The sequence below is a fragment of the Sparus aurata genome, chromosome 13 (genome assembly GCF_900880675.1).
Source record: "Sparus aurata chromosome 13, fSpaAur1.1, whole genome shotgun sequence".
In the NCBI taxonomy this organism is placed as follows: domain Eukaryota; kingdom Metazoa; phylum Chordata; class Actinopteri; order Spariformes; family Sparidae; genus Sparus; species Sparus aurata.
The window spans coordinates 18,262,738-18,277,257 of NC_044199.1; the positions used below are offsets into that span (position 1 = coordinate 18,262,738).

At 40.4% G+C, this 14,520-nt stretch overlaps 1 protein-coding gene across 4 annotated transcripts in view; it reads left to right on the forward strand.

The window, feature by feature from the left end:
• The window catches only part of igsf9bb (immunoglobulin superfamily, member 9Bb), a 157,507-nt gene that overhangs the window by 28,259 nt on the left and 114,728 nt on the right, over positions 1 to 14,520 (forward strand). For all 4 annotated transcript variants that reach the window (XM_030437838.1, XM_030437840.1, XM_030437839.1 and 1 more), the window contains exon 2: positions 9,175 to 9,366. In XM_030437838.1, the coding sequence (XP_030293698.1) occupies positions 9,175 to 9,366 (192 nt within the window). The remainder of the gene's footprint in view (positions 1 to 9,174; positions 9,367 to 14,520) is intronic.

Consider the following 14,520-nt stretch of genomic DNA (forward strand, 5'->3'; position numbering starts at 1 on the left):
TTTCTGCGTCTTTCACCGGCAAAAAATTTCAACTCACCAAGTGTTTGTGATGAAAATAAAGCACTGCAACAGTCAGCCCTCCCGACCGAGACTTCAATGAACTTTCCCCTAGAAAACAGCCTCCTTCCCGCAAGTAAGGGAGTCAGATTGACAGGGGGACATCGGGAAACACCTTGAAAAAACACAGACGTCATCATCATGACGTGTACCGTCACGCCTCTTTAGGAGCCGCAGCGCCGGCTTTCTGTGTGAATTCACGGCGGTTCATAATTAAGGCTGAGATGCTTCGCTCTGTGTGAATCACCATCGGCGGAGAATTGGCGAACCGCAACTCTTATGCGTCTTCTCCTGTGTGAATGGGGCTAGTGTCATTACACCACTTAACAACGTATACAATTTTTCTCCCCTGGTGGTGCCGCATGGTGGTGGGGATCGACTGGCTATGTCCCAACCAATGTCAAAATCAAATCTACACCCTTGTCCACAAACAGGTTAATATGTAGTTTTAATTCCCTAAATTTGGTTTATGACCTAATGATCTGACTCAAAAGATATAGACTATGGGTGGCATTCTCCCACTTCTGCTATCTGCATTTTACTTTGTGTATTGAGGGCCTGTCGATCGGACGGTCGGTTAACTACACAGGTCCTTTACTCAACATAATACAGAGAAATTTCCCACAAAGCAAGGTTACATGACCAAACAAAAGTAACGTAGTAACTGTAACTGTCTTTGGCAACTTATATGAGGAAAAAAATACCACAGCTGTATGTGGAGAAGCGTCTGTCCACCTGTCTGTCCTTCCGCCAGACCTACCGACTCTTCATCACATTTCTACCCGAAGAATAGCGTCTGTCACCGCCAAAAAACTTTAACTCACAGTGTTTGTGATGAAAATAAATCACCGCGACGGTCAGCCCTCCGGACTGAGACTTCAGACTTTAGAAAACAGCCTCCGTCCCTGCAAGTGAGTCAGACAGCTTCTAGTTTACTGATGGCGTTTATGTAGCCTAATTATGTAATTTAGCGCGAAAAACATAACTTCGTCACTTTCCAGGATGTTTGGTGGGTCAGGATCTCAATCACTACACATTATAACAGCATCCATATGATTATAAACCGTCCGTGGGTTTAGATTGACAGGGGGACACTGGGGAGACACCTTTAAAACACACCGACGCCATCATCATGAGGTGTACCGTAACGCCTCTTCAGGAGGCGCAGCGCCAGCTTTCTGTGTGAATTACACACTGAAAGGCGGAGATGCTTTGCTCTGTGTGAATTACCATCGGTGGAGAATTGACGAACCACCACTCTGGAGTTAATGCGGCGTCGCTGTGTATAAAAGGGCTAGTGCTAACTAGAATGTCACTTAAGTTAATGGGGGTATTCCTGGCTATGAGCCAAGTTTTGTGGGAATCCGTTGAGTAGCTATGTGTAATTCTGCCAACAAATCAACCAACCAACACATGGACACGGGTGTAAATATAACCTCCTTGGTGAAGGTTATTATCAAATAGTATCAAGATGGTGAACATGACAAACTGTATTGTTCTGAAACACTAGCATTAGAATTATCATTGTGAGCTTTTCAGCACACTGATAAGCCATAAGCATGTAGACTAAAGTGGAGTCTTTTTACTGTTTCCAACAACACCGAGTGTAATAGACTAAAATGTGGCAAAACAAGATTGAATGTATGATTTGGTCCTCTTGTGACACACATACAAACGCTCACATTTCAAACAAAGTGCGAAGTAGTTGCTGCCATCATAGAGTCTGCATAATTTTGAGCCCCAGAATTTAAGCCTGCAGATTTCACTAGCAGATGGTGATGGGGTTTAGAGGCCAAGCGCCAGTAGGAAAGAAGTAACATTTTTCTAAAATACACTTTTTTTGTGAGTGAGTCAAGAAATTAGCTCTTGTAAACTAACTCTGCTGCAAACAGTCTGATCTGGCTTACCTGTTCTGGGTTGTTTTGAACTGTGCAAACGTGTATTGAGCAATGCATTGCAAAGACAAAGTGCCGTTGTAGACCTTTATTACACTGTACATCCCATTGGCTTAGTGGGCTAACTGGCAACATTATTAATGCCTCCATTAATTTCACAGGGCTATCGTTTTATTAGCACCATCACCGAGCTCTACTTTGCACTAAGATACAGGAAGACTGGCAGTGCAGGTGCAAGAGTAATAGGCTGCATGATAATGCACTGACCTTGCCACAGTCATCAATAATTTATGTTGTATTGTGTAAAAATCTCATTTATTTTTCATTTTTGTTGGCACTTAGCAGAGTGGGCCAGTTGTCGCTGGTAGACAGTGCCAGGATTGAGCCAGGGGACCGGCTCAGACAGGAACGAGGGAAGCTTGAGTATATTCAGTGTTTTAAGTGCCAACACAGAGTCTCAGCTGAAATAGTATTCTAGAGTGTGTCGTGTGTGGCGATGTGTCATACTTGTATTGTTTATTTATCGCACTACTGAATTTGCATGAAGGTCTCGTTTGTCACCTTTAATATATATACGAATGTGGTTTTCTGTTAAGCTCTAATGTGAAAATAGGTATGTTCTGTCACACAGGATTATACTGTCACACATCTTCTGTTATATTGTCATATATCAGAGGAGAACAGTTTATCTTTGACACAAAGGGACCTGGAAACAAATGTCACTAATAGATCCCTCAGACTTACAGTACTGGAGCATTATGAAACAGGGTATACTTAATGCACGTATCAAAGTATCATATTCATATGTTCTCTGTTTTCTTTGCAGTAGCTTTGACAATAAATACTTGTGTAAACTACATGTTTCTTAATATACAATCTGACAACTTTAGATTGGTATTGATTTTAAAGGCGTCCACAATCTACTTTTCAGGCAAATCGTAGAGATTGAGATATTTATTATCCTGCTTCATGCTACATGAACAATAGAGTGATGTAGCTGACTAAATGGCGAATATGTGCAGACAAATTACTTCCTGTGGCTCTTCCTTGGCTGACATATTCTAAATAATGCAATGTGATTTTATAGTTATGGCAATTAAGGAGCTTTTGCGAAAAAAAGAAAAAGAAACAAAAATAAGAATGCAATCCAGATTGTGCATTGTGATTGCAATGTAATTGAACATAATATTTTGGTTTGGGTAGATCTTCCACCCCCATATCAATATTATTTTTATAATATTCATAATAGTAGTCTGTTTTAAAGTAAAATTTATAGTGCAAGTTCAAACAGGAGGCCAGTTAGCATTCTAATTTCCTTCTCACAGTGTCCTCTCAGGTGTTGTCCAGTGATCTACTGGACTAAGTCCAGAGCTTTTCTGTCAACCAATGATCATCCTAGCTGATGGAACATAGCTCCACCTGCCTCATGTCTTCGCTGTCATAGCGGTTTATACCTCTCTGCTTTCATCATGGTTCTGCTGCAAACTGGGAATGTGGTAGTGTCCTCTTCTCTTACTACGATTATTATTTCCTGAAACTGCATCAGCCTTTCCTAAAATACTACTATCAGACTAAAAACTGCTGTTATTTTCTTGTTAAAATAAGTGTTAAATAGCTCTATATTCCAACAGTAATCACTGTTATGGAGTATTTGGTCAGTCACCCATTTCTCTTCACCCCCTGCTCATGTAGTAAAAGAGAAAATACATTTTCTGGTTCCCCTGCCTGCTTTATCCAGGACAAAGAACTTTATAGAGGCAGTTCAACTATGCTTTGAGAACCAGCAGAGAGCAGGATCATCATGTTCTTCTGTTCCACTGTACTACTAAACAGACCAAGCAATAAAAAAAAGCTTATGATGATGCAATATTATTTTTCTTTGCAAAAGCAATAATATGAAATGCACTTTTCAAACTCCATTAGTATGAGCTAGTTGGCTGTTAAAGTGTGTGACAGTTGACCTTAAATGACTTTAAATGCAGCATCTGTTGCTGCATGAATGTTTTGTATCTTTGCAGTGTGGATGGTTAAAATCCTTTTTAAATAGCACAGAAACGGAACGGTGATGGACTGTGGCACTGGGATCTTAGAAACAACTAGCACCGCTTTGGCCTCTTCACACTATCTCCACATTAGACAATTGTGTTCTTTGGTCAGGTGATGTGAGCATTGTGTCTCAAAGCTGAAATAAAACTTTTGCGTCATTCAGAGGTAGCTGCAGTCCTTGAGGAAGGATGTAGCCTACGCAGACTTGAAGCAGCGAGTTTTCATTTTATTAGTCAAGTAAAATATACTCTTCTTTTTTTCTTAACATTAAAACTCAGTCCCACAAACTCCTTGTAGGTTCACTGAGCAATGTTGGCAAGAAAAAGTATTCTGATTAGCTGATGTTAGCATTGCCACTGTAGCTTGAGCTATATAGATGAGGAGCCTGGTTCTCTGGCCCTGCTGCAGCTCTGCATCTGTTTTGACCTGTAAAAAGCTGCTCCCTTGTGGCAAAGCCAAATAAACTGTCAATCAAGGTAGAAGCACTGTTCTGTGCTCATGACCCACTGATGACAGCAATTGACATTTTTTGCCTTGTTGTCACAGTCAAATAGTTTATAGCTGTACACAGTAGAACACATAGGCACAACTCTACTGACAGCAGTGTTGATACCTGTGTATAAGTGTGCCAATCCACCAGTTCTTATGCACATTTCCAATTTTTACATTGAGATCCTGAGTGCAAAGCCTGGAAACTGAAAAACTGACAGAGATGGAAAACAGAAACAAGCACAAACTCCATATTTCCATAATTCTTCTTACATGGTATTTGTTTGTTTAATGTTTAACTGGAGCTATGTAAATTACTTCATTTTGATGCTACCTCTTCTTCTTCTTCATCCTCTGCAATTGTTTGATAAAACCTGACCAGAGAATTCACTTCAGCAGCTGTTTATCCTAATGTACTGAAATCCTAATAATCACAGAGTAGCAGTGGATGGATTTTTGGTTAATAGTATAGGGAAATAATATTGCTGCAGAATATATTTTCAACCTGATTGTGATCTTACACAAGTATAAGTACTATGTGAAATAATCACAAATACACAGCAAACATGAACACCTCCTCTCTTTCATCTTGCTGACATTCCTAATACTGTTCATGTGTGTTTGTGTTTGTGTGAGTGCACCTTGGTGGTTATACCTTGCGATCGTGCCCCCCCCCCGGGTCTTTGATTGTAAATGAGCTGAACACTCATAGGTGTGTAGAAGATGAGCACATCGGCTCTGCTTCTCCTCTTTGCGTCTCTTCGCTCCCTCTCTGTCTCATGAGTTATAAACAATGAAGTCATACCTTCCAGCGAGCCTGTTTTTCTGCTATCTGCCATGATGTCACCGGCAGCCAATCAACATGTAGCGCTGCTTGAGGTAGTACGTGTGCATGTGTGTGAGTGAGGGGATGGGGGGGTTACCACTGGGAAAAGCACACTTGCTCGGTTATTATCTGCTTCTGCCCGCGAGCATGAGAGCACGCATACACATCAAATCAAGACTCCAAAGGCTTCCTCTGATACATGCTGCCTCTCAGTGATGTAATATACTCTGTATACTGTACACCACATGGGGATGCTGTATACTGTATACTGTGTGGCAGTTATAGTCCTGTGATGGTAATGATGTATTCTGTATTGTTCATAGTATTTAACAAGGCGATTGCAGTGTTGGAATTGTGCATGCTGTTCCTCTCAGCCTTGGTTTGGGGAAACCCAGCTCTCCTGGTATTTGTTGATTTACATTTCACTTTTAATCTGTGTTGTTTTTATTCCATAAGGCTGGCATTCACAATTAGGCCTAATTATATGATAAACATCTTCTGTTTAATGTAAAACCTAGACAATTTGTTTCTTTTCAGAAAAAGAAAGCATCACCGCCTTACTATCCCATTCTGCTTTCAATGATTCTTGTGTTTGTCTTCCTCCCACTGTTTGTGTGTTAGTGCACTACTTTTGTTAACACACTGAATTTATGTCAAGCAAGTCTACATCTGAAATGATTTTGATTACATATGTTAATTTAATTCTGTCAACTGTAACTTTATGAGCAGTAAGTTTTTCTTATTTAGCTTATTTATTGAATAAGATTAATAAACCCTCTCTATTTAGTCTGCGACGAGACTATAATTCAGCACACAACTCATATGCTGCAATCCAAATGAAAAATGTGTCCCCAGTTTTATTGTTTTCATTCACTCCATGTGAGGTTATGGACTCCTTTTCAGTGTTTCAGGTTCCCTCTGTGTGCTGCAGGAAAAAGACACTGCTAATTGAGGGTTTGGTTAGTTATTATTTAATTATTTATGAAATCACCATTTGTCTGCCATTGTGTCCCAGCTGTAGCATTATTAAATATTTGTAAGTCAATACTGAACCATCTTACTCTGATGATCTGAAGAACAGCGAGTGAAAGAAAGACCAAGTAGGTTTGATTAGTCTGCTGTCTTATCTTGTATTGCCTATATTACATATTTAATGCTGTTTATCAGTTACCATATAAAGGAGGAGCCATTGATCCTTGTGGCAGTAAGGTCAGTCGATGGCCGAAGGTTGAAACACACCTAGCTGACTAGCTAACCTAAGAAAATGCAGCAAGATGATTGAAAGAAACCCACTAGCAGCAGCGACCACCTCTATAAGTGTCTTTGGTTCACCTAACTGGGCAGGTTTAATAAGAAAATAAAATATGGGACATGGATACATAACATTGAGCAACAAAAGACTGGTCATTTTCTCTCCCACATGTTACAAACAGCAACAACTCCTGTCTTATGGCATCTCTGAGGGGACACACTACTTTGTTGTGCTTTCTGGTGGGGGCCTTTTAAATCACAATGTTACGATGGTACAGTGCTCGGCAGTCGATGACTGTCAGCCATCGGCTCAACCCTATGTAGCAGTGCAGATAAATCAGGCTGACTGAGACAACCAGATTGGTTGAAGAGAACCTTGGCTACTGCTAAAGTAATCCATGCTGTTGCTGCAGTACCGCCATTTGCCATATTGACTGCGTTAGTGAGTGGTGTGCAGAAGGCTTGCAGTGGAAATGATATGTGTCCTATTAGTCCAAGTAGATGATGACGGAGCCCTTTTCAAACTTGGTTTATGTTGTGTTAACTCTCAAGAATATCCACTGGCCACCGGTCTCAGTTCCTACTCCTCGGTACATATGGTTTCATGGTTTGTTGCTGTTTTACTGACTCAAATTCATAATGATATGCTTTGCTACAGAATATAACGCCAAGCCAAGTCATTCGCTCTTGCCATGGTTATTTGCAGATGTAACAGATTAAGTCCTGTTGGTTCACCTTACACTGTTTGCTTTCACTAATGAGAGGCGGTGCAGGCAATAGGCCATCATCTGTGGGCAGAAGAACCTCGCTGCCTTCCTGCTTCCTTACAGGCCACAGAGGAACAAGCAGTGAGTACATCTGATTAGCTGTATCGACTGGTAAAATGCTACCACACCGGGTTTCCGCTCATAAAGCCCAGCTACATAGTAATTAGCCTGGGATCGATGTGGCCATTCAGCAGCGAGCCCACAGACAACTGTTTCACTGGTATTGCTCCATTGCGGTGCTAATGTAGGGGATTCTTTTTGTAAAAGGTTGAAGGTCCAGGTATTATTGAGCATCAGGTGCATTACTGTCACATTACGCCTTTCATGTTTCTGTCTGCCCACATTCTGTCAGACAAATTAGATGAAAAAGATTCTGTTGAGATAAATCACATTCATGTGTCTGCAAGTGTCGTTAATCTTGCTTCCCCCCACCCATTGGCCTTGGCTCTGTATTGGATTTGTCACAGGCAGTCTTTGCTGTCCTGAGTGATGGAACTAGCTTAGAACATGTTTGTGTTATCAGGCTTAAACACTCACTTCCTGGGTCAAACTCTATTGCCTTATAAAGACCCTCTTTCTATATTTCTTTCTAATCTGAACCATCTCTGATATGCTCTTTGGCATTTCTGTCAAACTAGTGCAATCAACTTACCCAGCACCTATGTTGTTTACTTCAAATACCACAATAGCTTAAAGATCAGAGAAGCGGGCCTGTCAATGAAAGGTGAGGCCAACACAGGCTCAAAAAATATAAAGCTGGATGTGAACAGGTATTTTCTTTCTCTTTGTTTCAAATACTAGACTGCTGTCGAGTCCCCCCAACATTTTGCAATAATGCTTGTTAGTTAGATGATAAGTTACAGTAACACTATTATAACTGTTTATCAAATATATAATATTATTCATTAAAATCTCTAAAGATTACAATACATTTGTTGTATTATTTCAAAAACAATGTTCAAGAGAACATTTGTTCCTGAGTTGTGACAGATAGAATTCCTCAGCAATGATGGCTGTTAAATGGTGAAGTCACAACCAGCAGGATCATTTGTGTTTATTCACCAGATGACTTCACTGCACATTAGCTATTAGCTACCCTGCTGCCTCTCACCAAACTCAGCACTCACCAGACAGTGAGTGAAGATAACTTTTTATTTCCCCAAAAAAGTAATCTCTGAGCTTTCCTTCTATCTGTCTGTGGCTCCAGATCTGAGAAGAATCTCTGCCTGGCCTTCCTCACACAACACTCAGCAAATGTCGAGCGGCAGAAATGACATATTGTGCATTTAAATGTAAAGCTGAAAGAAGATTGAAAACAGTGGCAAAGCTAGCCTTGCTCTGTCCAAAAGTAACAACAATTGCCTACCAGCTTCTTTAAAACTCATTTATTAACAAAAATGAGTGTAAAACCAAGAATTTGCCGTTTTATAGGGAGTTATGTACCACATTATTTCTTAGACAGGACCCCTGGAGTCTCCAGTGGTTGCATGGCAATTGGTCAAAGCAAAAAAAACAAGTAAAACAGATCGGCTAACTGTTACACCTTGTTTCCAGTATTTATAGTGACTTCTAACTTCAGATGTAGGGGACTGACGTGCAAAGTCATGTCTATCTTCTCATATACTGCCAAAAAAAGCATATTTTTTCTACGGTGTCAAACTAGTTTTTGAGCAAAAAGACTTATTAGCTAACTTACTGTACAGACACAAATGTGAGCGCTGAATATATGAAGATTCAAAAATTTGAACGCAGTTGTTTTTCTTTACACTGTAACTTGCTCGAGTGTGCAGGCTTTACATGACCTTGTAGCTATGTTGCTGACCTGGCTTTGTTGTTCTCCCAGGTGCCCACGGAGTGCGAGAGGAGCCCCAGTTTGTGACGGCACGTGCAGGAGAGAACGTCATCCTGGGATGCGACGTGTCCCACCCCCTGAACGGCCAGCCCTATGTGGTGGAGTGGTTCAAGTATGGAATGCCCATCCCCTTTTTCATCAACTTTCGCTTCTACCCTCCTCATGTGGACCCGGAATACGCCGGTAAGATGATGAAAACTGTCATTTTCAGGGTTAAACGGGGACTGAAAAGCAACAATTCTCTACCCTCTCTGTATGAAAATGTGATGCCTGCCTAATACCAGTGATATCACAGTGTATGTACGCACCCCTACCCTGCGGTACACATGTACTGTACATCACTGCAGGGAGGTGGGAGGTGAGAAGTTAAACCACTGGAGGTGCCCTAAAACAAATGTTTTAGTTGATAACAATGCTCTTAGAGTCCTCCTCCAGAAATTTTTTTTTTTACTTATAGTTACTTCTCTGTGAGGATTGAGCTTCACTGTGATGACCATGATAGATTTGAAGAGTTTGACACTAGAAGACTGAAGGATGAACCTTTCTCTGTCTTTTCCATAGAATATCAGTATAACACGTGTACAAGCAAGGTTTTTGACGCCACAACCAGTAAGTCAACAAAACTTAAACTTAAAGCCTCCACTACAGAAACAGGGATTTTAAACATAGTATTTCAACAATTACTATTCAAAGCAGAGTATTTTTAAACTTAAAATCTTCAGGTGTCCTAACCAATAAAATGGCACAAAAGCCATGTTTACTTATTAGTGTATAGCTAAATGACATGTATTTTCGTCACGGTATTTGTCTTGGTGAAACCGCGGTAAATATGCCTACCAGAGCATCAAACTGAGTCAGTTCCAGCTAGATTATAAAATCACCACCTTGCAGCCGCTTTGTCTTCCACTGTCTGTTTTGTTAAATGGATTTAAACAAAGACATTAAACCATCACCTTCTTGACAGTGCTGTCTTTGATCAGTGGAGTGCTTACCAGTGTAGACTGTAATAAATATGTTTACTAACTAATGTAGACAGCTTTAATGAGATGACATTTCATTTGGAGGCAGCAGCTCTTTCCACCTCATATTATTTATGTGTTGTGCTCAAGGTGAAGTTTGCCGGGGAGGTGAGAGGGATTTTCCCCTTGCCTGCTTTTGATTTCCTTCCCTCTGATCATTAAATTTCAGAAATAATCCCCCCGTCTGGTGTGTGTTTGATTCAAAGAGCTTTTATCATGCATTCATTCATGTCGTAATAAATTAAATGTGAGTTTCCTCAGTGTGAGGAATAGTGCACAAAGAGTCCACAAACATTTAGGATCATCTAAAGAGTTAAACTGCATTTCCCTCCTAAGTGATATACAATTATAACAATTTAATGATGATGGGAGATGATACTGTACTACTATTTTTATCTTGTGCTTTGATCCACTTAGGCTGAAATACCTTTATAATGATAGCACTCATACATTTACAACCTTGGACAGACATACAGGCCACTGGAAAATACAGAAATGCTTACAAATTAGATACTGGCACTAAAGAATACCACTTATAAGCTATGTTTATGTAGCAGTTTTCAAAAACACAAGGTGCTCTATCCTAATTAGAAACATGATGCCATTAACATTGCGGATAATAATCTCAACATCTGTTTGAAAAGCAGTTGATTGACAGCCAACATCTGCATCGCATACATGAAAAGATTTTTTGCTGAAATGTTCCTTACATCCCGGCTGCCTGCTAAAGCAGAACAAAAAATAAACTAAGTAAAATTTTGAAGCAAAAATACAGAAGCTTTTTGCATCCTCACACACTTTGTCTTCATTGATTATATCACAACACAAATACCTGACAGGAATGCCTGCTGAGTTACAGAACCTGCACTTAGCGTTACAGAATCGTGACCACAGTAGAAAGTACACTGCAAGTTGCACCTTTAAATGTGAGAGTATTCTAACATAAACTGAACAGTATATATACCATGGTCTGGGGGAATACTCGAGTCTGATTGGCTGCAGGGTGTCCATTAACCCCTGATATACGGACACCTACTAAGTAGTTCCAGTCAAATTGACTGTTCACCGCTGTAAATTAATGCGCTAGCTGGCGTATCAAATCTGAATATTTTATTTCCAGCACTGAGTGCAGTCCGTCAGTCCCTCAGTGTCTTATCCTCTGAACACCACAGAGTGGCGACTGTAACACACAAGCTGCAGAAAGTACACCTCCCCTCTAAATTTACTGATACGCGAATAATCTCACATCCCGTTCGCTGTTCAGCTCTCTGCTTCAGGCTGCGGCCACAGTAACGTTACACTCATTTGATTTTGCTATTGATTTGGGGACAATGACATGACTGGTTAGTTAGCTAATCGTGTTAGCTAGCATACTGTCAAATTATATTTACTGTTTGTCAACCGTATGCAATGTTATTGACTTTGAATCTTGCTAGCATAACGTTAGCTTTCTGGCTCATCGCTGAGCGGACTAGTAAGTTGCATAAGAATCTTACGGGAGAGCAATGATTGTTCTAGGTATTAGTCAAACCCTCAGGCGTTACCAGGGAAACTAAGTTATGGCTTGTGAAAAACTTTATATTTTGATTGTAAAACACATGAAAATGTAAATTAATGGTCCGAATTTCTTTTCTTTGGCAAGTGACCATGGTATAAGCGGGATAATGCCCTTCGAGGTGTCCATAAACAGGAGTTAATGGACTTTGCGGCGTCCATTAACTCCTGTTTATGGACACCTCGTCGGGCATTATCCCTTACATATATTAGTCCCCCCAGGAATCTGCAGAGAAAAAGTTTAAATTCCGCGGAGAGCAATTTTAATTCTGCGGAGAGCAATTCTTGATTCCGTGGCTTGAAAGTTAAAATTCCGCAAACATTAAAAAAACATACTTTTGTAATGTAATAATGAATTAAATATTTTCTTATGAAATTAATTGCAATACCAGAACACTGTAAAACATTGTGGAACCTACTATTACTGGTTTTAAAATAATCAACATCAACATTTTCTTTGTCCCTGTTGGGCAGATTTATTTGCAACATAAAAAGTGCAAACCTTTTCACCAAAGTATGGGTGAAGGTTTAGGAACAGAAAGTGCCTACTGCATACTGCAGATAGTAAATGTAAACATTCAAATGCTGAAATGCTGACATAAAATGTGCAATCAAGTCCAAATTATAAACAGTTTTTTCTTTTGTAAATGTTTCCCGCTTCCACCGGATGCAGTGGGTAGTGTACCTCTACTGTGAGTCTAGAGCCCAGTCTATCTGACAGCGACATCCAGCGGCCGGGTTTAAAACTACATGCAAAATGTGATATTCCACGGAAGGTCTTTGAATCCGCGGATGGCCGAGAAATCTGCAGTAATTTCCGCGATCGCGGAATTGCGAATTCCTGGGGGGACTAATATATAGTGTACATGTACGTACAATTGTAGCTTGTTACTTAGTTCACTTAAACATCATTTTTTGACCACTTGCCCCACATGTGTGATACCTCTGCTTAGAATATTGAGATGTACGATAGTGTAACTAGTAGATTCTCCAGGCTAGGTTGTTTCCCTAGAAAAAATGTTGTCCACTCACCAAATGGTTAACGTTATACCAGCACCAACTAATACAAGGGTGGCACCATTTCAATAAAGATTTCAATTTATTGGGCTGGCAAATTTATTGGTCCAGTTCTATTCATCAGAACCTCCCTCCATAGTCAGACAACATGGCACACTCTTTTTAACTGAAACCTAAAGTTATCACAGAGTCGATCTTGTTGAATTACAAAAACATACAAAAGTACATTCGTTGAGTGATGTTACAGAGTGATGTCCTTTGTCCCTCGTTAACAATTTCCTGCAACATTTGTCTTTTTGACTACCGAAAGTGACACCATCACAGGCTGAAAATGGTGGCAATACAGGTGAGAACAATCCAGCAAATGTTACCTAAATGTTTTCTATATTGATCTTTCCTGATCCAATGAGGGAGGAGAGATAATAGGTTTAACCGCTGAATTGATTAAACCACTGTTTACTAAGGTTGTGTTAAAAAAAAATCGACATTGCAATTAATGGCAATATTTATTTTCGCAATATACTGCATCAGTTTCCAGCTCTGGAAATCGTTTTTGAAAAATATTTTGAATGTTCTAAATTGGTTGTGAATAGCCTCCAACCTCCACTCCTGTAGATGCCACAGTACGGCTAGTTGCCTCAAATTGTGAATGCCTTTTCTGGCAGAGTCTGTCAGTCAGAAAAGTGGGAAGCAGCAAGGCCAACAAAAAAATTAGAGAGGCAACTTCTACAAGCCGACGTGTGGTTGCACTTCGGTTTCAAAAACAATCCAGGGAGCAAGGAGTTGGATTAAACAAATACCATTTGCAAGCTTTGTCACAATGCCATAAAATATTCAGGAAACAACCAACTTGTGCGCTCACCTAGTCAGACACCATGCAGATACAATAACGTTAAAGCAGCAAACCTAACCTGTCGACCTGAGTCAAACTGCGCTGGATATTACCTCGAACAAACTTTCACCTACCTCATCTTGAGCTCAGTGCATTTTATTTGTCATGGTTAGAGTGACTATAGTGTAGTTGAAAACACTGGCTTCAGGCATATGGTTACACTATGTGATCCCGACTCACGGACACATGAGAGTTTGCTCTGCCCAGGATGTATATAGAGGTGAAGCAAGAAGTAAAAATGGCTCTTGGCTCAGCAGAAAGAGTGGCCCTTTCTATACGTGCGACGGCTGGACATCAAGAGCCACTGAGTCTTATGTTACCATATTGACTCAGACTGTCTATACACACAAAAAAATAGAAGAATATGCGTATGCACAACCATCCATAAGTGGGAGCAGAAACAATCTTAAATCTCAGTTTGCATCATACTTGTCCCTGCTTCAGCAATCAGAGGTTATATTGAGACAAAGTGCTTCGAAATTCAGAATCAAATGAAAAGATAATTGACAAGGGTGCAATGGTTCCAATGGAAAAAAAAGAATAATAAAATGAATCACTCGTAAAGCTAGGGTCTACAATCCTGGAGAGCTAGCAAGAGAGCTAGCAAGATTTGAAAGTGGCACCTCCTCCAAGTTCCACCCCCTCTCCCCATCCCGTCAGTACTCCGTCCAAAGCCACGCCCCCACAAACTTGAACACGCATCTGGCAGTGGGACTCAGCATGGAGAAGGAGATGCCGGAGCAAGACACAGCAATTCAGCTGAACTTAGCACGGAGCAGACAGGAAGTCACGTGCCAAAATAACAAACTACATCTGGTTACTTTTCAAAATAAAACACTCCGTGTTGACACCAGC